The 24,584-nt window shown below is 44.7% G+C and overlaps 1 protein-coding gene across 3 annotated transcripts in view; it reads right to left on the bottom strand.

The window, feature by feature from the left end:
• Positions 1-24,584, bottom strand: part of SAXO2 (stabilizer of axonemal microtubules 2) — a 128,406-nt gene that overhangs the window by 50,654 nt on the left and 53,168 nt on the right. For 2 of the 3 annotated variants that reach the window (XM_063925945.1, XM_063925943.1), the window contains exons 2-4: positions 17,796-17,975; positions 14,686-14,888; positions 3,391-5,422 (exon numbers count right to left, since the gene is read on the bottom strand). In XM_063925945.1, coding sequence (XP_063782015.1) covers positions 4,428-5,422; positions 14,686-14,888; positions 17,796-17,956 — 1,359 coding nt within the window. In that variant the 5' untranslated portion in view covers positions 17,957-17,975 and the 3' untranslated portion in view covers positions 3,391-4,427. Of the gene's footprint in view, positions 1-3,390; positions 5,423-14,685; positions 14,889-17,795; positions 17,976-24,584 lie in introns of those variants that run through there. The other variant, XM_063925944.1, reaches the window with a different exon arrangement.

Below are 24,584 nucleotides of genomic sequence, written 5' to 3'. Positions count from 1 at the left end.
AGGGGGGGGGGGTCTGGTTGCACAGAAACCCCCCCTGATGGACTGAATTTTCTTTTTAGAGACGGAGACAGCTGTGTCTCCGTCTCAAGAAAAGCCGCAACCGCAATGGCATTCGCGATCACAGCTACCGCTGCAGGGAGCTCTTGCCAGAGGTCCCCCTACAGCGTCTGTCAGTGAGAGGTAGCTGTTGCTCATGCACATATGTCCTCCTCACTGCTCATATAGGGGGTAATTCCAAGTTGATCGCAGCAGGAATTTTGTTAGCTGTTGGGCAAAACCATGTGCACTGCAGGGGAGGCAGATTTAACATGTGCAGAGAGAGTTAGATTTGGGTGTGGTGTGTTTAATCTGCAATCTAATTTGCAGTGTAAAATAAAGCAGCCAGTATTTACCCTGCACAGAAACAAAATAACCCACCAAAATCTAACGCTCTCTGCACATGTTATATCTGCCTCCCCTGCAGTGCACATGGTTTTGCCAAACTGCTAACAAAATTCCTGCTGCGATCAACTCAGAATTACCCCCCTATATGTGTGTGTGTGTGTGTGTGTATATATATATATATATATATATACATACATATATATTTATGTATATATACATATATATATTTATGTATATATAATATGTATGTGTGTGTGTGTGTATATATATATATATATATATATATATATTATAAATATAAATATATATATGTATATATATATATATATATGTATGTGTGTGTGTGTGTGTGTGTGTGTGTGTGTGTATATATATATATATATATATATATATATATATACTGTATATATATATATATATATATATATATATAATATAGAAACCCCCCACAGTAAATCCTGCGTTTGCCCCTGGAGGGAAGGAAAGGTGACTTACCCGCGATTGCCGTAGAAATCCACGCATCCAACGCTTCCCCAAATAGAGCCTGACCTGGATTTCACGTCTGCAGATCAGTGGCATAGCCAAAGTCCCCTGTAAGCTGCTACCGACATAGAGGATATCCGTGCAGTCAGCGTACCCAGGCCTTTCATGGATTCCACCATGAACCCCGCAGAATCCTGTATGTTACGTAAAAACAATTCAATGTCACTACTATCCATTGCATCCAAATCCTCTAGTAATGTGCCTGACCACTTTACTATGGCTTTAGAAATCCATGCACAGGTAATAGTGGGCCTTAAGGCCACTCCTGAACAGTGTATATGGATTTGAGCGTAGTGTCAATCTTACGACCAGCCGGTTCTTTCAACGCGGTAGAACCAGGGACAGGTAAACCCACCTTATTAGACAGTCTGGAGAGAGATGCATCAACAATTGTTGGAATTTCCCATTTTTTGCTATATTCCTCAGGGAAGGGAAAAGCAACCAGAAATCTGGAATTTTTTCTCCGGGTGTCCCCAGGATTTTTAAATTATAGTGCTTAATTCTTTAGACACGGGAAAGGTTAGCAGGCTTTCTTATTATCAGTGAAGTAAGCCTCCTCAACCTGCTCAGGTGTTGTGTCCTTAATGTTTAACACATCTCTAATGGCCTCAATCATGAGCTGCACCCCCTTAGCAAGGGATGCCGATCCCCTCAGCACATCCCCATCACCGTCTGCAGTATCAGAATCGGTATCCATGTCATCTTGCATAATGCGGGCAAGTGCACGTTTCTGTGGGAACAAGCTAGGGGATTTTGCAGGAATAGGGACAGAGCCTGACCAAACTGCTATGGACTTCTTTAACACCTGAGTTTCAGTCTCAGTATTAGCTTCAACAATGGGGATCTGAAACAAAGCATTACAATCCTGTGTACATGGAATGGATCCCTCCTGAGAGGAAACATCTTCTGCAGCATATGACACAGAGTCCCTAGACATAGCTATGTGAGATAGTAAACACACACACACACACACACACACACACACACACACACACACGGAAATGTCAGACACAGTTTCCCCCCAAGTATGCCACAGATAGACACAGAGATTGGAGCCAACCCACACACAGCGCTTTTTAAGGCAGAACTAATGACACTACCAGCGCTGTCTGTGTACCTTAATAGACTACACAGACTTTACACAGCCTCCCCCTCTCTTATACAACCCCCTGTACCGTACAAGATAGCTGGAGTTGACTTGGAGGGACAGCACTCCCTGTCAGCGCTTCTGCAGGCAGGAAGATGGCGCTGAACGCTGCTGGGTCCGCTCTGAGGAGAAGCTCCGCCCCTTTCATGGCGCTGCTTCCCACTCTCCTGTAGTTTATACTGGCCTGAGGAATTGTGCTAGCAGCGATCCTGGGACCCTGACAGGCTTTTTGGACAGTGTAGGGTGTAGGCGCTGGCTCAGGGTGCCCCTCACATCGCTGCACCATGTACCGCTGAGCCCCGGAGCACAGTTAGTACTGCGCTCCCTACCCTGTTGCCGACATCTTCACACCGGCTCTCCGCTTGCCAGGGGGGCCGGTGACTAACTCGCCACTGAAGTCTTCTGGCTCTGTAAGGGGGTGGCGGCATGCTGCTGGAGTGAGTGATCCCCTGTGGCGGCGAATGTTCGATCCCCTCACGAGCTCAGTGTCCTGTCAGCGGAGATAGTGGTTCAGACCCCGCAGGGCGGACACTACTCCCCCCCTTAGTCCCTCGAAGAAGGAAGGCTGTTGCCAGCAGCCTCCCTGTGCCTAAACTCTAAAAATAAAAGAAAAGAAAAGAACTCCTATGGAGATCCCCTAGCTGTGACCGTCTCCTCCGGGCACATTTTCTAAACTGAGTCTGGTAGGAGGGGCATAGAGGGAGGAGCCAGCCTGCACTCTCAAACTCTTAAAGTGCCAGTGGCTCCTAGTGGACCCGTCCATACCCCATGGTACTAATGTGGACCCCAGCATCCTCTAGGACGTTAGAGAAAGATGGTTTATTGACCCAACAAATACTTCTAGGATCTAACCAATCATTTGCATTGTATAAAGTGAGATTACTTAACACATAAGACTGCTGTGTAGAAATATATTTCTATATAACAAATGTCTTCATATCAGAGTAGCTTAATACTAAATGGAAACCCTGTCCATTCTCAGAGTGGAATTAATCGTCAAGTATAAATAAGAACTGGATTTGTGTCAGTGCTATACTATTGCAATGAACAAAATCCATTACACAATTTGGGGCAGATTTACTAACTGTTTTATATAAACGATTCATTGGATTGATGACTAAATTACTAATCTGTAACACATATGATTACCTAACATAGTGATTTAAGTATACTACTTGTAATATTACAGCTGATTTTCCAGGGGGGCTGAATTTCACTGAGTTAATACAATTACAATGTAAGTGGTCTGAACCTTATATCTGGAACTTGTAAGGATACACATAGAATATAATAATGATCAATACCAGAAACTGGGGTACACACAATCATTATCATTTTATTTTCTTCACTTTTACAATTTTTTTTCTAGTGATTTTAACAATTTTAGCAATTGCTATAGTAACATTGGCCCTCATTCCGAGTTGATCGGTCGCAAGGCGAATTTAGCAGAGTTACACACGCTAAGCCTACGCCTACTGGGAGTGTATCTTAGCTTCTTAAAATTGCGACCGATGTATTCGCAATATTGCGATTACAAACTACTTTGCAGTTTCTGAGTAACTTCAACCTTACTCTGCCTGTGCGATCAGTTCAGTGCTTGTCGTTCCTGGTTTGACGTCACAAACACACCCAGCGTTCGCTCAGACACTCCCCCGTTTCTCCAGCCACTCCTGCGTTTTTTCCGGAAACGGTAGCGTTTTCATCCACACGCCCATAAAATGCTGTGTTTCCGCCCAGTAACACCCATTTCCTGTCAATCACATTACGATCGCCGGAGCGATGAAAAAGCCGTGAGTAAAAATACTATCTTCATTGTTAAATTACTTGGCGCAGTCGCAGTGCGAATATTGCTCATGCGTACTAAGCGGATTTTCATTGCGATGCGATGAAAAATACCGACCGATCAACTCGGAATGAGGGCCATTATCCCTAAGTATCAAATATTTAACAGTTCTGCTTTATATTTATTTTACTAGTGAGTTACCCAAGCTAACTTCTGTATCTTTCTTCTATGTGACCTGTATAGTAAGAGAGAGGAAGTGCCTCCCCCTTGATTACCAATTAGATGAGAACTTAATTCCTTAACACTTACACTAATAGTAATTAGCATTATTACAACTGGTGTGGTTTTTTTATTTTATTATTTTCATTTTTTTCTTTTTACTTAATATATATTTGTGCAGTTAGCATCTGTGTTAAAGTTTAAGAAAATATAATCATTTTAATACTATATAATTTTACAGTGTGTGGGTTAGGAATGATTATATGAACTGTATGTTTCAAAAGAGGAAAGAAATACAAGTACAACATAATATGTTTAAGCATGCTTACATTATTTTTCGTGTAACATGAATTATGATATCACAGCAATTGCCTTCGCCAGGTTGTTTTCGTTGGTGTTGGAAAACAGATTCATTTCCGGAGTAGGAATCTTCTGAAACATTTTGTGGCCTCGGCTATCGACACTCTCAAAGACATAGCCAGGAGGAGATAGATAATTTGCAGGACAGATTTCATTCTTCTTGGGTGTAAAATCTGAGCGGTAGAGTGTGCCGCTTTCAAACGGGACAGAATTGCGTAGTGCGATGTTTGAAGGCTTATAGCTCTGAGTTGGATGCATCTCATAAGGAAGATAGTGGGATTTGAATGTAGTCAATCCATCAAATTTTCCAGTAGGCTTTGGAATCTGGTGATCCTGCTTAATCATTTCTTGGCGCCTACCTTCCCAGGCTCGAAAATCTTCTTTCATTGTAGAATTTCCTTTGAAGGGCACATTGCTTCTTCTTCCATGGGACACGGGGCGAATTGGGGCAACATAATTCAGCTGGTGTGGTACATAATCCAGATGAGTTGTGGTGTCTACCTCCATGTGAGTAGTAGGTGGATTATACTCTTCAGATTTCTGGACATGATGTGGAGAAACTTCCCATGGCTGAAAGCTATCACGGAACTCAGTGCTGCCTTCAAAACGAGCATCGCTTCCAACTTTACCATGTTCAGGTTTGAAGCTTTTTGTTTTCTCGCCGAGTGCACCTTTAAAATTGAGATAGTGGGTGGTGATACCATCGAATGGTTGGCTGCTAGGCTTATATTCTTGTTTCTGTCTTTCAAACCTTGGTTCTAAATCATACGGGACATAAGAAATGCGGTGGCTTGTTGTGCCATCAAAAGGGACCCCATTGCGCTTCGCTACACCAGGGGGCTTGAAACTCTCTCTTGGCATTATCTCTTTTGGGAAAAAATCATCCTGGAATGTAGTTGCGTTTCCAAATTTCACAGTTGGAGGTTGGTAATTATGGTCCTGTTTAGCAAGTTCCCTTTTATTGATGTCCCATGGTCTATAGTCATCTAACAAAAAAAACAAACAAATAAAAGATCAAACATAAAACAGACTCTTATTGTGTAAATTCCATAGATAAAATACATAACTGGAGTGTCTATATTTAACCAAAAATGTCCACCATGCTCCTTTTCTCCCCTTTGCAGCATGCTGCCATTTAGAGAAGACTTTCTATTTAAACAGCAAAACTGAATCGCACACTTTCACTGCAGCCCCCCAGTAAAATCCCGCAGTGACTTCTCATTGGAAGCGCTCCCTGCTAATCACAGCCGGAGAGGCAGTGCCAGCGGGAAGGTGTTTTGTCCCATTGGGACTGTAATTAGCAATGGGGAGCCATTCACCTGCTATAACGGAGCTCTAACTGGTTTCTAGCAGCTGCAGCCAGTGCAGTCCTAGAAGCCTGGGCTTGTGAATTTGTGCGCATAGTGTGGGATCACAATCCCGGCAATGTGCATAAGTCGGCTGCACATTGCAGACCTTCAGAAAGCAGAGCATCAGACCCTCTGGGAGTTACCAGTAGGAGCCGCCACTGGTGGTTTGGGGGATTTGTAGACAGAGGTATGACCAGTAAATTTCACAGCAACTCAAATTATTGTAGTTGGAATTAAACCTTTTCAACAGACCTGATGTGGAACATCACGAAGATGCTAAACAACATATTTTATATTCATAACTAAATATTTCATTTAAGGCTCAGTGACCCTTTAACAGCATTTTATTATGTACGTGGTTTTCTAATGAAATACGTTTATTTGCATCACATGTGCAAGGTCAGTGCTTAGGGATCGGTATGGAAAACCGCTTCCCAGTGCTTGTTGGCTGGGAGTTTTCATGAAAAAAATATTATATTAATATGGTTTAATAAATGTGATTCCTTTCTAAGAAATTAGGACACATAGGGGTTTATTCAGAGTTGTTGGCAAACCAAAAAAGTTAGCAATTGGGTAAAACCTTGTTGCACTGCAGGGGGTATATTTACTAAAATGAAATCGATTCCTTTTGAGTCTCAAAACTGTTTGAAAAAATAGGATTTTAATTACCTACCGGTAAATCCTTTTCTCGTAGTCCGTAAGGATGCTGGGGTACAATTTAGTACCATGGGGTATAGACGGGTCCTTTTGGGAGCCAATGGCACTTTAAGAATTTAATAGTGTGGGCTGGCCCCTCTCTCTATGCCCCTCCTACCAGACTCGGTCTAGAAACTGTGCCCGAAGAGACGGACATACTTCGAGAGAAGGAAATACACAGATAGTGGTGAGATTCACACCAGCTCACACATAACAAAAAGGAAAGCCAAGCTAACCAACTTGGAACAATTCGGCAACGGCTGAACCAACAATACTGAACCAAGTAACTAAGCAGGAATACGAAGCACTTGTCGGGCGCCCAGCATCCTCTGCGGACTACGAAAAAAGATTTACCGGTAGGTAATTAAAATCCGATTATCTCTTATGTCCTAGAGGATGCTGGGGTCCAATTTAGTACCATGGGGATGTACCAAAGCTCACAGTACGGGAGGGAGAGTGCTGAGGTTCCTGCAGAACTGATTAGCCAAACTTTAGGTCCTCAGAGGCTAAAGTATCGAACTTGTAGAACATAGCAAACGTGTTCAACTCTGACCAAGTAGCTGCTCGGCAAAGCTGTAAAGCCGAGACACCCCGGGCAGCTGCCCAGGAAGAACCCACCTTACAAGTAGAGTGGGCTGAACAGAATTTGGAATCGTCAATCCTGCCATCGAATAAGCATGCTGGGTAGTAAGCCTGATCCAGCGAAAAATCGTCTGCTTAGAAGCAGGACACCCAATCTTGTTGGGATCATAAAGGACAAATAGAGCGTCCGATTTCCTGTGACAAGAAGTTCTCCTCACATATATCTTCAAAGCCCGCACAACATCCAAGGACTTTTAGCTAATTGAGGTGTCAGTAGCCACTGGCACAACAATAGGTTGGTTCATATGAAAAGCCGACACAACCTTTGGAAGAAATTGCTGACACGTTCTGAGCTCAGCTCTATCCTCATGGAAAATGAAATAGGGGCTCTTGTGCGACAATGCCCCTAATTCCGACACACGTCTTGCAGATGCCAATGCCAACAGTGTGACCGCCTTCCAAGTAAGAAACCTTACGTCCACCTCCTGTAAAGGTTCGAACCAATCCGATTGCAGGAACTGCAGCACCACATTAAGATCCCGTAGGATGCACAAAGGGTGGATGGATGTGCAGAACTCCTGTCAAGAAAGTCTTAACCTCAGGTATAGCATCCAATTGTTTCTGGAAGAAAATGGACAAGGCCGAAATCTGGACTTTGATTGAGCCCAAGCGTAGGCCCACATCCACACCTGCTTGCAGAAAGAGGAGAAAACTTCCCAGTTGAAACTCTACCATAGGAAACTTCTTGGATTCACCCAAAGAGACATACTTTTACCAAATCCGATAGTAATTTTTAGACGTTACCCCCTTCCTTGCTTGGAATAGAGTAGGAATAACCTTGTTCAGAATGCCCTTCCGAGCTAAGATCTGGGGTTTAACCTCCACGGCCCCTCTAGCAGTAATGCCAGAAGACCCGCGTACCAAGTCCTTCTTGGCCAGTCCGGAGCAATGAGGATCGCCGGAATTCCTGGTCTTTTTTTTAGTTTGAGTACCCTTGAGATGAGTGGAAGTGGAGGGAATACATATACTGACTGGAACACCTACGGAGTCACCAGGGCATCCACCGCCACTGCTTGTGGGTCTCATGACCTGGAACAGTACCTCCGAAGCTTCTTGTGGAGGCGAGAGGCCATCATGTCTATTTGAGGTACACCCCATCGGCTTGTTACCTCTGCGAATACCTCTGGGTGGAGGCCCCATTCTCCTGGATGGAGATCGTGTCTGCTGAGGAAGTCCGCTTCCCAGTTGTCCACTCCTGGAATGAAGATCGCCGACAGCGCCAGCGCGTGCCTTTCTGCCCAGAAGAGAATTTTTGTTACCTCTGACATTGCAGCCCTGCTCTTCGTTCCGCCCTGCCTGTTTATGTAGGACACTGCTGTGACGTTGTCCGACTGAACCTGAATGGCTCGATCTTGCAGAAGATGTGCCGCTTGGAGAAGACCGTTGTATACGGCCCTTAGTTCCAGAATGTTTATTGGACGGACAGATTCCTAACTTGACCACCTTCCTTGGAAGTTTTCCCCCTGGGTGACTGCTCCCTAACCTCTGAGGCTTGCATCCGTGGTTAGAAGAATCCAATTCTGAATTTCTGAACCTGCGGCCCTTGAACAGGTGAGAAGTTTGCAGCCACCAGAGGAGTGAAATTCTGGCTTTCGGCAACAGGCGTATCTGCTGGTGCATGTGAAGATGTGATCACGACCACTTGTCCAGGAGATCCAGCTGGAAGAACCTTGCATGGAATCTTCCGTACTGTAGAGCCTTGTAGGAGGCTACCATCTTCCCCAGAAGGCAAATGCACTGATGAACCAATACCCGGGCTGGACGCAAGACATCCCAGGCCATTGATTGAATCACCAAAGCTTTCTCCAGTGGTAGAAACACCCTCTGCACTTCCACGTCGAGTATCATCCCCAGGAAGGGCAGTCTCTTTGTCGGTTCCAAATGTGACTTTGGAAGGTTCAGGATCCACCCATGATCCCGGAGTAGTTGAGTTGAGAGTGCAATTCTCTGCAACAGCTTCTCCTTGGAAGATGCATTTATCAGCAGATCGTCCAGATATGGAATTATGTTCACTCCCTGTTTGCGGAGGAGAAGCATCATCTCCGCCATGACCTTGGTGAACACCCTCGGTGCTGTGGAGAAGCAGAATGGTAATGTCTGGAACTGATAGTGACAGTCCTGTAGTGCAAACCGTAGATAGGCCTGGTGAGGCGGCCAGATCGGAATGTGAAAGTACGCATCCTTAAAATCCATGGATACTAGGAATTCTCCCTCCTCCAGACCTGAGATCACCGCTGTCAGAGACTCCATCTTGAATTGGAAAACCCTCATGTAAGGGTTCAATGACTTCAGGTTCAAAATAGGCCTCACCGAACCGTCCAGTTTCGGTACCACAAACAGGTTTGAGTAATAACCCTTGGTTATTAGGTGAGGTGGAATTTTTTGAATGGCTTCCTGTAGAATAGCACTTTCTGTCAGCGAAACTGGTAAGCCTGATTTGAAGAATCTGTGAGGTGGGAGTTCCTGAAACTCCAGTCTGTTACCCAGGGATCCAGGAAAGATGACACCCAGACGTGACTGAAATCTTTTAGTCTCGCTCCCACCTGTCCGATCTCCAGGCTGGGAGGTCCACCGTCATGCTGAAGATTTTGAGGAAGCAGAACATGGTTTCTGTTCCTGGGAACCTGTTGTAGCAGGTTTTCTGGACTTTCTCCGACCTCCTCTAATGACGGTGGTTTTGGATTTTTTAAATTCAACGATCCGAAAGGACTGCAGTGCAGGTGTAGGATAAGATTTCCGAGCCGGTGCAGCTGGGAAGGGAAGAAAGGCCTACTTACCCGCAGTTGCCGTGGATATCCACGCATTCAGAGCTTCCCCAAACAGGGCCTGACCTGTGAAGGGTAGGTTCTCCACAGTTTTCTTGAACTCCGCATCTGCAGTCCATTGGCGTAGCCAGAGTCCTCTGCGTGCCGAGACTGCCATGGAAGTAGCCCTTGCATTAAGCAGGCCAATGTCCTTCATGGCCTCCACCATGAAACCTGCAGAATCCTGTATGTGACGTAAAACAAGTCAATGTTACTCCTGTCCAAAGTATCTAAACCCTCAAGTAATGTGCCTGACCACTTTACTATAGCTTTAGAAATTTACGTACAAGCAATAGTGGGCCTTAATGCCACGCCTGTAGCCGTGTATAGTGATTTGAGCGTAGTCTCAATCTTGCGGTCAGCCGGCTCCTTTAAGGCGATTAAACCGGGGACAGGTAAAACCACCTTTTTTGACAATCTAGATACAGAAGCGTCAACTATAGGTGGGTTTTCCCACTTTTTCCTGTCCTCTTCAGGGAAAGGAAAAGCTATGAGAATTCTTTTAGGAATCTGGAATTTTTTCTCTGTGTTTTCCCAGGACTTTTCAAACAAGGAGTTTAACTCCTTAGAAGCAGGGAAGCGAGGATTTCTTATTTACTGTAAAATAAGATTCTTCTTCTTGCTCAGGAACTTTCTAAAAAATATGCAACACATCCCTAACTGCTTCAATCATCAATTGCACCCCTTTAGCAAGGGATGCATTCCCCCCCCCCCCCCCCCTGCATATCCCCATCACCGTCCCCAGTATCAGAATCGGTATCAGTGTCAACTTGCATTATCTGGGCAAGTGTACGTTTTTGAGGGTATGTAGGTGGATCCATAGTAGTAGGGGCTGAATACTTTAAGCCCTCCACAGATTTTTTCAAAACCTGCTTCTCCCTTTCAGTATGGGACATCCTAGTAGAAATCTGGGATATCATTCCCCTTAAAGAATCCACTCATGAGTGTTCGGATTCAGAAGGCTGAGACAGTATATTACATTCCTGAATATATGGAATAGACTCCTCAGGAGAAGATAAACACTCTGCAGCACAGGACACAGAGTCCTTAGACATGGTAATGTGGGATATACACACTTACACACACACACACACACACAGGAAAATGTCAGACACAGTTTCCCCCAGAGTACCTTCAAAGAGACACAGAGTATAAGCTACAAGCCCAGCGCTGACTAACTACCCTTAATAGAGTAGCTAGTATTGATATCACAGTCTCCCCCTGTCTATAACACCCTGGTACCGTGAGACAATGGAGTTATGTGAAGGGCAGCGCTCTCTGTCAGCATCCTTGCAGGGAGAAAATGGCGCTGGTGAGTGCTGGATCCGCTCTGAGAGGATGCCCCGCCCCCGACATGGCGCACGGCTTCCCACACTAAATGTTTAAACTGGCCTGAGGTTTCCTGGAGCTAACAGTGGGATTAGCCCCTGTTAGCAGCGTGACCAGTGTAGGGTGATCCGCGCTGGCTCAGGACGCCTCTCACAGCACCTACACAGAGTGCTGCTGAGCCTTCCTAGAGCGCAGCCTGTCAGTGCTGCGCTCCCACCCTTGTGCCACGATACCCGCCGGCGACCCGCTAACCGGGACACTGGCGCTGTACTCACCACTCTTCTTTCTTCTGGCTCTGTTAGGGGGTGGCGGCCTGCTGCAGGAGTGAGCGGTCGCCTCTTGGGCTTGTGATCATCACCCTCAGGAGCTCAGTGTCCTGTCAGTGGAGTAGAGAACCATTAACTCTTTAGGAAGTTGGTTCCTACTCCCCCCCCTAAGTCCCACGAACCAGGGAGGCTGTTGCCAGCATCCTCCCTGTAACCTAACTCTAAAAAATAAAAAGTAAGAAAACTCCTAGAGCTCCCCTAGCTGTGACCTGCTCCTCCAGGCACATTTTCTAAACTGAGTCTGGTAGGAGGGGCATAGAGGGAGTGACCAGCCCACACTATTAAACTCTTAAAGTGCCAGTGGCTCCCAATGGACCCGTCTATACCCCATGGTACTAAATTGGACCCCAGCATCCTCTAGGATGTAAGAGAAATCCCTTATTTGCTAAAAAATCTATTCTGCGTTCGATTTTCAAATCGAATTCGATGTGGATTCATGTTTGGAAGGGATTTTGACTTGAATTTATGAAATGCCTTACCAAATTGAACCTCAAACCCCCATTGAAATCCCCAACCTACGCGCGCCAACCTATTTATTCTCCCTCCAGGGGGGTCGTGGACCCCCATGAGGGAGAAAAACTGTCGGTATGCCGGCTGTCGGGATTCCAGCGCCGGTATACTGTGCGCCGGGATCCCGACAGTCGGCAACCTGAAGACCATCCCTTTATACTTATGCTCAGCAGGAGTATGGGAATTTGACAATGGAGTCAGTAGCCAAAGCAAAAGCCATAGCCTAAATAACTTTTTTTGGTGGAAGGGGAACAAATTAGAACAACATAGTATCAATTACTATTAGCTGTTTTATTAGCACATACTAGTAACTTACACAACAACCATCCCTCTGGCATTTGTCGCACCAGAATTTTTGCAGACAGGGATAAATTGCTGAGGCTGTAGGCATCATAGGTTGAATCAGGATAGCCAGTTACAACAGTCATGATTTTAAATTTCTATATAGTTTCCAGCCAAATTGCCCAATATTGTGCTCTGGTGCTATCTATTGCACATTAATGGAATACTGTACGTATGATGTATATAAGTATAAATATGTGTACTATTCAACACATAAAGATGCTGATGGTGCTCTGATTGATCCTCCAGAGTTATCTCAGTCAGGTCGTGATTTGCACTGTGTAGGTAGGTGCACAACATACCATAACCTTGGACATCTATTATTACTACTTCCACGCTGCCCTACATGCTTTTAGATACTTAAAAAGTCAGCACTATCAATGTCCTACAATTAGAATGGGGTTAGAAGCCAAAATCGAATGTCTAACATCCTTCCGAACATTTGGGGATTTGAGGTTCGATTTGGAGTTTGATTTAGAGTTCACTTTCAAATCGAACTTTAGTAAATGAGGGGATTCTATGTTGGGCTATGGGAAAACATCAATGTTTTTCAGAAATGCAATTTCTATTGGTATGTGAGTTGAAATTTGGCAATAGAATCGATTTGACATTCGATTTGGTTTTTAGTAAATCTGTTCAACCCAAATCGAATGGAAATCGAATGGAAACAGAATGCCAAATCCCTTGAATCACCAATATCGAACTTTAGTCAATTTTGCCCCAGGTGAGGTAGATGTAACATGTGCAGAGAAATTTAAATTTGGGTGGGTTATATTGTTTCTGTGCAGGGTAAATACTGGCTGGTTTATTTTTACACAGCAATTTAGATTTCAGTTTGAACACAACCCACCCAAATCTAACTCTCTGTGCACATGTTGCATCTGCCTCACCTGCAGTGCACATGGTTTTGACCATTTGACCCTCCATACGGCCTAGTTCAGCTTCAGCTGCTATACTCCGGAAGGATGTGATGTAAGTGACAGGTGGCACTCGGGGGTGGTGATGTGGGTTGGGGGGGCAGCAGTAAATGCAGGCATGTCATGGCTGTTGTCCAGGTCACCGAATGACGTCACCTGCTTTTCCTGTGATCGGAAACACAGAGGCGGTGTGCCAGCATACACAGCCTGGCTGCGTATGCAGGGGAGCTTTCACTAACTACTGATTGATGCAATGTGATCGCAACTGGGTGGCACTTAACATGATTGGGCGGCCCCCAGGATACGATTGTAAGGAGTAGCCGTTTTGCTTTTTTAGCAAAACTGCTACTGAAGCTGAATTAGGCCCATAATGTCAAATTGGAAACATAATATGCTATAGGTCACATACTATAATATATTGCCTTTTGCACATTTGTTTTCATTTGTTCTGCAAAATTAATTAGTGAAGACTCTTTCAAAATATGTTATGTCCAGAATTAACAATACACTAATAGATATAGCCAAGGAGAGATGGCTATAGAATACACACTGTCCTCCAGTTAGTGCTCGGGCAGCTGAGAGGACCCAGATCCTACAGTACCCACTGATATCAGAAGCGACACTATGGATTGCTCTGGGAGGAACATACCACTCCCCTTTCGGGTCTTGCACTCATTGGGGCTGTTTCTGTGTCGGACAGAACTCTGTGTATGGGTTCACATTGCTAGTTTATGCATCTTAGTCTATATCCAGCCTATTCTAAGTCAGAAGGAACTTACCCATATCTATCTTTCTGTGAAATTGGGTTTTTCAGGGTGGGAACTGGATATGGCGACAATGAGATCACACGTGACCCCTCTGACTTGAGGTAGTGTCATGACGTACTTCATAAGCTCCATGCCATTCTAAGTCTTGTGTATGGGGAAGGGAAGCCTATACCTGATGGATCTCTTACAACTATCATGGGGCTGGTGCAAGTACAGATATTAATGATAGCAGTTGCAGCACCTGGTGTAAAACCAGTGGGCAGCACAGGCTCCCGCTTGCAGATCCACAGACACCCCGCATTAGCTGGATGGAATCTCGCATTAGCATAAGGTAGTAATCTCACTGCCACAGCTGACCACATACTGTACACTGCCGCTTTGTACGGGACTTAGAATCAGCCCCATTAGGGCCGTGAACACCAGCTTAGACCTCCATGGAGGCTTCAACGCACCCACTCACACACTGTAGCTGAAACAACACACTGACTTACAGCTATGAAAGGTTGGACAAACTCCAACATTACACGGAGACTGGCATTTCACAATGCTCCAAGACTGAGGACTTACCTTTATATGTAGGATTTGTGTCAAACTTTCCCACATTCTTTTGTCTGTTATCCACTGGTCGTGCTGGTGCCACCAGTTCTATTTTGTAAGGGTTAAAATCCTGATTATAGGTTGTTCCAAGGTCAATGTGACCGGGCTTCGGCTGATACTCTTGGTGGGGGCGCACAGGGACATTTGTTACCTCATACGGGACATAATCTGACCTAAAACATACAAAAATAGAAACACAAAAACAAGTTTAGATGGAGAAGATAAACAATGTCTAATTCTTATCACTGTGATGCAAAGGTGGTTTATGATCAAACTGCCCCCCCCCCCCCTCCAGTAACTAACAACCCAATACTGCCCTGTAATGTAACGACCCAATACTACCCTGTCTTGTAATATAACAACCCAATATTACTCTGCACCAACAAATTATGGGGGACATGTACTAAGCAGTGATAAAAGTGGAGAAGTGAGCCAGTGGAGAAATTTTCCATGGCAACCAATCAGCTGCTCCGTACAATTGTATAGTATGCAAATTAGAAATGTTACGTCAATGCTGATTGGTTGCTATGGGCAACTTCTTCACTGGCTCACTTCTCCAGTTTTATCACTGCTTAGTACAATTCCCCCTGAATCTGTACTGCAGTTAAGTGATGTCATAAATGCTTTCCACTTAACTTAATGTAGCTTTTAGTTTAGGCAGAATGTAAGTGAGACTGATCTTATGTGATCATCCATAAGCGTTGTCAGACATCTATGCTTACTAACCATTGAGGATGGTCAATGGCCATCCCTCCTACAAGAGATCCTTTGCATCAAAAAATGTTATGTGATTCCCCTTTTTACTATATAATTGGTTTGTATTTATATCAGAATGATTAATTGATGATTAGTATGTTGTGAACTGCAACTCAGTTCAAACTTATGATGGTGCTGGGTATTAAAAGGTATTCTGAACTTATGGTTTACCCCAGTGGCAGACATGCCCTACTCTCATCTCCCTCCTCTGCCCACCCCCACCTCGCCTCCACCCCTCACACTCTGCTCTTGACTTTGCCACTTACTTCACTTGCAAAATTGACTCCATACGTCAGGATATCACATCTCACCAAAAGACCAGCAACCAGCCACCTCCTATTCCTTACCACCCCTCTCCTTCCCTCTTACCACCTCTGATATCTTTTTCCCATGTATCTGGTAAGGAAGTCATGGCCCTCATTCGTTCCTCACCCCCCTCAACCTCCCCACTTGATCCTATCCCCCCCCGCCTCTTCCGCTATTCTCTCTCTCTCTGCCTGCTCCCATCTTGCCCACTTCCTCAATCTCTCCCTCTCATCAGGCACTGTCCTCTCTTCCTTTAAGCATGCACTCGTCTCCCCTATTCTTAAAAAACCTACCCTTGATCCACACTCTCTCTCCAACTATTGACCCATCTCTCTCCTTCCTTTTGCCTCCAAACTCCTTGAGCGTATTGTCTATAACTGCCTGACTGCCTTTCTTTCCTCTCACTCACTACTTGACCCATTCCAGTCTGGCTTCCGTCCTCTCCACTCCACTGAAACGGCCTCACAAAAGTCTGCAATGACCTAAATCCAGGGGTCACTACTCTTTGCTTATTCTTCTTGACCTCTCTGCTGCTTTTGACACTGTGGACCACCCTCTCCTTCTGCAATTCTTTCACTCCCTTGGTCTGCATGATACTGCCCTCTCCTGGCTGTCCTCCTACCTCTCTGACCATTCCTTCTCTGTCTCCTCTCATGGCTCCACCTCCCCCCCACTTCCACTAACTGTAGATGTCCCCCAAGGCTCTGTTCTTGGTCCTCTCCTTTTCTCTCTCTATTCATCCTCCGTAAGAGATCTCATTAGCTCTTTTGACTTACAATATCATCTCTATGCTGATGACACTCTAATCTACCTTTCCTTTCCTGGCCTCTCTCCTGCTCTCCTCACTCGTGTATTCAACTGTCTCTATACTATCTCTTCCTGGATGTCCCAGCGCTTTCTTAAACTTAACATGTCTAAGACTGAGCTGATCATCTTCCCACCCTCCCGCACAACCTCCCCTCCCACAATTTCACTATCTATAGATGGCACTACTATCTCCTCTAGCCCCCAAGTGCTCTGTCTTGGAGTAATCCTTGACTCCTCCCTCTCCTTCAAACCACACATTCAGCACCTATCACAAACCTGTAATTTTCATCTCAAAAATATTTCCAAGATCAGACCCTTTCTCACCCAGGATGCCACTAAGACCCTTATCCACTTACTGGTCATCTACAGACTGGACTACTGTAATCTCCTCCTGACTGGCATCCCTAACACATACATCTCTCCGCTCCAGTTTATCCTCAATGCTGCTGCCCGGATCATCTTCCTCACCAAACGCACTACATCAACCTCACCTCTCTTACTAGCTCTTCACTGTCTCCCCTTCCCCTTCAGAATCCATTTCAAGCTTCTCACACTCACTTACAAACCCCTCACTCACTCATCTCCTAGTTACATCTCTGGTCCTTATCTCCCTTTACACTACCGCCCATCTTCTTCGTTCTGCTAATGCACGCCGCCTCTCCTGCCTTCTGATTACCTCCTCCCACTCCTACCTCCAAGATTTTGCACGTGCTGCTCCCTTTTTCTGGAATTCTCTACCTCTCCCGCTCAAACTCTCCACCTCTCTATAAAACTTCAAGTGGGCTCTCAAGACACACTTCTTCGTCCAAACCCAAACAAATCTCATCCTAAACCTTCTGTGGCCCACGTTCACGTTCTACCCCATCTGTGTCACCCCTGTCTGTGTGCCCCTCCCCTTTAGAATGTAAGCTCTCATGAGCAGGGTCCTCTTCCCTCATGTGCTTTTACGTCTCTTACTTAACTTATCTTCTTTTCAATAACCCCTTTGATGGCACCAAATCCCTCGGTTTTCTGCTGCCCTGATACTTATTTCATCGTTTACTGACGCAGGTATGTTTATAGATGCTGTACTTGTTCTATATTGTATTGAATTGTAAGTCACTGTCTTCATGTTTTGCTTATTTGTTTACTCTGTAATAGGGTGCTGCGGATCCCATGTGGCGCCATATAAATAAAGGATAATAATAATGATAATAATGTAAAATATTTACTTAAATGTTGTTACTCCTTCCATCTTTCCACGGTTCCCCTGGTACTCATGCTTTGGTTTCATGCTTTGTGGTGGTTGTATGTTATCATACTGAGGGTATTTCTCCACATATTCAGTCAGAGAACAAGGTTTCCAAGATTTCTCAAATATTTTGGTAGGCATATGTGGGCAACGGTGACGCCTGGAAAACAAACAACATATACTGTAAATGGAAAACATGAACTGTCAAGCTGGTCATATATTTACATATTTAGCAGACAATCTGAACATTGGGGTATGACGGGCTGTGCAATCGTAACGATTTTGCAGTGCTTACACTGTACCATTTATTGGCATGCTACGCACTACTCAATGAAATCAGCAGAATAATGGTTTGACAGGTCGTTCATGTTTGAAAATCAAAACCAGCATTAATTTTTTTTAACAACTGACAATTATTGTTTATACACACATTGAATGACAAGTGTTCAGAACTGTTGATACGTCATCCATATTGGCTGGAAAAAAATCTCTCAGTGCATGGCCAGCTTTATAGTTTAACAATGATTGTTGCTAAAATGTATTAACCTATGCCTTGTTTGTCCTTCTATTTAGATGGGTTGTATTTTGTATGGTCCTGAATAGGTTGTTCATTTCTCTAGCAAATAAGTTTCATAAACTGGGAAACCAGTTATATAAATAGATGTTTGTTGTCCCCGCCACTGCATGTTTTTTTTTTTTACTTTCTGTTTCTTTCCCATACTTGCCACCTTTTCATTTCTCCTTTACAGGAGAAGCAAAGAGAGCAGATGAGACTGGTCATTTCTGTGGGCGGGGCCTGGCACTTGCAACATTAGGCCACACACCCTTTAGCAGTAAAATGCCACAATTAATGGATTCATGTGGAAGGGGCAGGGCTAAAATTATGCAATTTTGTGTCATTTAGCCCCTGCATTATTTCTACTGTTCTGTGGGTGCAGGGGACTACCTGAAAAATCTGGAGTCTCCTGCAGCTTCCAGGAGGGTAGGCAAGTTTGTTCTTTCCTCCAATCTCTTTACAGCACCCTCTTACTCCATGTACAGATGTGTCCTCATACATCTATTCTTTTACACCTTCTTACACCACGTACAACAGGGGCAGATGTATTAACCTGGAGAAGGCATAAGGAAGTAATAAACCAGTGATATGTGCAAGGTGATAAAGGCACCAGCCAATCAGATCCTAACAATTTACATATTGGAACTGATTGGCTGGTGCCTTTATCACCTTGCACATATCACTGGTTAATCACCTCCTTATGCCTTCTCCAGGTTAATACATCTGCCCCACAGAATCTCTTCTCCATCATCTATTTCTCTTATCAGCAATTGTTTAAGGGCCTTATTCAGATTTGTTAGCAAACCAAAAAAGTTAGCAATTGGGCAAAGCCATGTTGCACTGCAGGTGGGGCAGATGTAACATGTGCAGAGATATTTAGATTTGGGTGAGTTATATTTTTTCTGTGCATGGCAAATACTGGCTGCTTAATTTCTATACTGTAATTTATATATCAGTTTAGACACATCCCACCTAAATCTACATATGTTACATCTGCCCCACCTTCAGTGCAACATGGTTTTGCCCAATTGATTATTTTATTTGTTTGCCTGAATAAACCTGAATAAGGCCCTATATCTTATAGATCATAGGTTCTCAAACTCGGTTCTCAGGACCCCAAACAGTCAATGGCCCTCATTCCGAGTTGTTCGCTCTGTAATTTTCTTCGCATCGCAGCGATTTTCCGCTAATTGCGCATGCGCAATGTTCGCACTGCGACTGCGCCAAGTAAATTTGCTAAGAAGTTTGGTATTTTACTCACGGCATTACAAGGTTTTTTCTTCGTTCTGGTGATCGTAGTGTGATTGACAGGAAGTGGGTGTTTCTGGGCGGAAACTGGCCGTTTTATGGGAGTGTGTGAAAAAACGCTGCCGTTTCTGGGAAAAACGCGGGAGTGGCTGGAGAAACGGGGGAGTGTCTGGGCGAACGCTGGGTGTGTTTGTGACGTTAAACCAGGAACGAAACTGACTGAACTGATCGCAGTGGCAGAGTAAGTATCGAGCTACTCAGAAACTGCTTAGAAATTTCTATTCGCAATTTTGAGAATCTTTCGTTCCGCAATTTTGCTAAGCTAAGATTCACTTCCAGTAGGCGGCGGCTTAGCGTGTGCAATGATGCTAAAAGCGGCTTGCGAGCGAACAACTCGGAATGAGGGCCAATGTTTTCCAGGTAACCCAGCAGGTGCACGCAGGCTTGGACTGGCCCACAGGGGTACAGGGGAAACCACCGGTGGGCCCCACTGCCTGGGGGCCCACCTCCTGCTCTAAGGATCAGGTTCCAGACTGTGCACTTGAATTATACATTTTACATATGTTACCTTATACTGGACTATGGTGTATTTTCTACAGTGCATTGCTGTTATTAATCTGTTATTAATCTGGTACATTATCATGCATGCAGCAGCTGAATTTATTGTATATACTTATGAAGGGGCCCAGACGTTGCACTCTCTAATGGTTATTCAAACCAATGAGGTGCATACAGGCCACACCCCTAATATGGGCCCCTTCCACTACATTCCCCCTGTGGGCCCTACATGCCCCAGTCCGACACTGAGTGCATGGGTGTATTTACTACTCACTGACACATTTTAAAAGGTCCACAGGTGGAGCTAATTATTTCAGTAGTGATTCTGTGAGGACCTGTAAAACATGCACTGTGATATAGATATCCTTAGCAGTACCTTTTTTTATTTTCATCTTAACTATTGTATGTTTTCGGAACTTGTGCATCCCTGTGTGCCCCTTTCCTTTCTACTATATTGTTATACATTTTTGGTGGTGGTTAATGTTATAATGTTTTTCTAGGGTGATTATATGGCGCATCTGTGTTTTCATCATGAGGTGGTATGTGATTAAGGGTCTATGTACTCAACCTTGGAGAGAGATAAAGTACCAACTAACCAGCTACTACTGTCATTTTTTTAAACACAGCCTGTAACATGGCAGTCAGGAGCTGATTGGCTGGTACTTTATCTCTCTCCAAGGCTTAGTACATCTTCCCATAAGTATGGGAAATAACACCAGTGATTGGAGACTGTAGGTGTGCGTTATGCCGACACTCTCTGGAAGTGACATCGCTGACACAGGTGGGAGGAGTCAGACCAAGTGTCATTACATGCCATTGTGATGACATAATTATTAATACTCTTTAGCGTTACATAGATAATAATAATTTTATTTAGATAGCTCTTTCTCTAACAGGACTCAAGGCGCTTTACAGACATAAAAAATACATAATACAAAAGATTTAAGTAATACAGCAATAGAAAAGCCACACAGACATCAAAAGAAAATGTTGAGTGCACAGTAAGCATAATGCAGGATTGGTGTGGGCATTTTGGGTAATACCTTCCACGGGTTGTGTATTCCACTCTCACAAGGTACCAGGTGAGGCAGCCATCTTGGGCGCACTGTGTAGGATTACCCAGGGTGAAATAGTCTACCCACAGAAGACATGACACAAATGGGATGATTGCAGCTTCCAAACGCTCAGAGTAGGGTCCCAACAAAACCGTCAAGTCCATGTATATTTCATCCCATCCACAAGTGTACCAGCTGAGGAAGCCATGTTGGGCTCACTACGAAGGTTACACTGTGGGAAGTGGGCCATAGAAGGGCCCAATGCATACAGTATATGGAAAAACTGATACTTGTGTAGTAGTATGATATACCCTGTATGGAAAGATCCATGTGATTTACATCCTGCCAGCGGAGGAACCATCCAAGGCAACCATCTGGAGTGCACTGCGTAAGTTGCTGCTGGCAGGGTGTGCAATCAGTGGAGGTACACATTACACGAATAGGACACAGTAGGGTGGAAGTACGCTGTTAGGGGGTAAAAAGAGCACATGACAAGAACACATTTGCAGGTAACCAATAGAAGGAGGAAAATTGGGATAGCATTACTTTGATACATTATTTTGATAAACTGATAAATGTCCTGGTATAATGGGAGCAGTGTGGGTGGGTATGAGAATATAGGGAGCACACTAAAGTCTGATGGAAATGTCCCTGCGGAGCCTGGTCCTGGTGCTCTCCCCCACACATCTCCCTGCTCACCTTGAGGGGTAGGCACGGGGTCAGTCTTGATGCTCTCAGCCAGAGGGGTGGCAGGCCTGGTCCTGGTGTTCTCATGGCAGAGGTGAGGAGAGGCCAAAAACTGATCCTGAGTTCTGGGGCCGTGTCCAGATAGGGGGGCTGATTTTGAGTTGCACGCAAGTCACAATGTGCACAGTCTCGTGGATCACAGAATACTGCGCATGCGCAAAAGAAAGAAATTGTCTACTGCACATGCACCTGTGTAACTATCTGCATACAGACTGATCCGTCTATTGACAGACCACACTATCCGTGAAATGGGTGTTTCTGCACGGCAACTGTGTGCGACCATGTGATCACACGGAAGTGTTCCATAGTGGGAGTGTTGTGGGCGTGTATGCCGACTTCAGTACTAATATGTGGCATGTCTATGACAGATGGTTCTTATGCACCCAGTATGGGGCTGGTGTAAATCCTGATAGAAATGATAATAGCTGTGGCTGCGACTGTAACAATAGAGGTCATGACAGGTTTACACATGCTTTATGTTTCTCCTCTCCAAGAGAAGCCCCCAGAGGAGATGCAGCTGACCACTTCGGGGACTGTGACTATCACTTCATTAGCCCCCCCCCCCCCGTTATCCAAAATACCGCCAATCGTCGGTCCGTGGGGAAGGGGTGAGGCTAAAACAATGTGATTTGTGTAATTTTAGCATCGCACCCTTCCTCCCAGTATTATCTCACCATGCTGCCCACTTCACTAGTAAGTGGGCGGGATGCGAGAGATCCACCCACTATCCCGGGTGCCCTGGGGACTACCTGAAAAATTAGGAGTCTACGTCACCTTCTGGGAAAGTAGGTAAGTATGACATGGAGTTACACAGACTTAATAATGTAAGTATGCAGGTGGCTGCGGTCAGATAAAAATGTCTGCGAGTCAGCATTAACCCCAAGTGTAATAAGCTGGCCAACAGCACACCAGCATAATGTCATTGCTGATTAGACTCTTAGTACACATCTTATTAATAATTGATGGCACAGAAATGTTTTTATTCACTTACTATTTAAACGTAATTGTGTCTACTGTACATTTGTCCAATATATTTGTGAAATATGGCACAAGGGCTGATCACCTATCACTATAGCCATCATGGAGATCATTTATTCAGCTTACCAGCCTAAATGTTGGGTACTAACATTATTCCCTTGTATTGGGCATTTTTAATTTAACAGCGCGACAAATAGGTATGATGTAGAAGCCACAGTGAATGGTGACCTCTGCTGGACAATGTTAGTATGAAGTTTATTCTACTAATTACTTTCTACTTTAATATATTATACATTATGAAATACTGCAGAGGAGGATTTGAAATTCAAAAAAGTGCAGTATAATGAAATCCAATAAATACTGTATTATTAGGGACTGCAGCACTCCAGAGACTGACTGTGTGTGGAAGTACAGACTTCTCTACAATATCATTGTATGCTGTATGTAGTATTAAGAATCCCCTACAACTAAAGGAGCCAAACCACAGCATGAAAAACACACCCGGACCATTATTCCACTTCCACCAAACTGGCATTACGGCTGCAGGCAGGAAGTGTTCTGTTGGCATCTATCAAACCTAGATTCATCCTTCAGATGTCTATGTGGTGACACATGATTCATCACTCCAAGAGAAAGTGTTTCCCCTACTTCAGAGTCCATGGCTGAGCTGTTGTTTGTCCTAAATGTTTCCACTTTACAATAACAGCGCTTATAGTTGGTCAAAGCACCAATAACAGTGCAGGAATTTACAAGAGGACTTACTGGAAAGGTGCAGGGGCACCGACAGGTGTGCGTGTGTGTCAGGGTGAGAACACCTTATCCAAGTCCAGGCTTGTTTGATAAGCAAATTGCACATTAGGCAAAGAGAGAGAGGAGGCTCCTGCTACCTCCCTGGGCAGCAGACGTCTCCTCTCTCTCCCGGCATGATTTGCCACTGCCGCTGCACTGCTATATAAAAGCCAGCGATTGTGGGCAGGTGAGTAGTGTTACATGGAAGGGGAGGAGGTGTGGATCCACCCCTGCTACATGCTATTTTGGTGTAACCCCCTCAGATGGTGCCATTGAGCAGCCATGTGTGCATCATCCATACTACGCCAGGGAAGGCTTGGGGCTACCCATGAGCTTCTGGAGTGCAAGCGCCCAGTGTGACGAGAATGGGGACATGACACATGGTCACGCCCCCCAAATGTCACACACCAGGGGGCATGGCATTATGGACACTAGGTCACACCTCTTTTTGTATGCACTGGGTGACACCACTCATTGTGAAGATTGTATTGCTGTACACTGGATATTAGCAGCCCATATACTCTAAGTAGAAGGGTTATCCACATACTTTTGGCCATGAAGTGTATTGTAAGTAACATGTTGGCATCTATGAATTCAGTTGAAAAAATAAGAAAGAAAATAAGAATTTACTTACCGATAATTCTATTTCTCATAGTCCGTAGTGGATGCTGGGGACTCCGAAAGGACCATGGGGGAATAGCGGCTCCGCAGGAGACTGGGCACAAAAGTAAAAGCTTTAGGACTACCTGGTGTGCACTGGCTCCTCCCCCTATGACCCTCCTCCAAGCCTCAGTTAGGATACTGTGCCCGGACGAGCGTACACAATAAGGAAGGATTT

The sequence above is a fragment of the Pseudophryne corroboree genome, chromosome 6, assembly GCF_028390025.1.
Source record: "Pseudophryne corroboree isolate aPseCor3 chromosome 6, aPseCor3.hap2, whole genome shotgun sequence".
In the NCBI taxonomy this organism is placed as follows: Eukaryota; Metazoa; Chordata; class Amphibia; order Anura; family Myobatrachidae; genus Pseudophryne; species Pseudophryne corroboree.
Note: the sequence above shows the minus strand (reverse complement) of the source record. Positions and strands in the feature narration are given on the sequence as shown.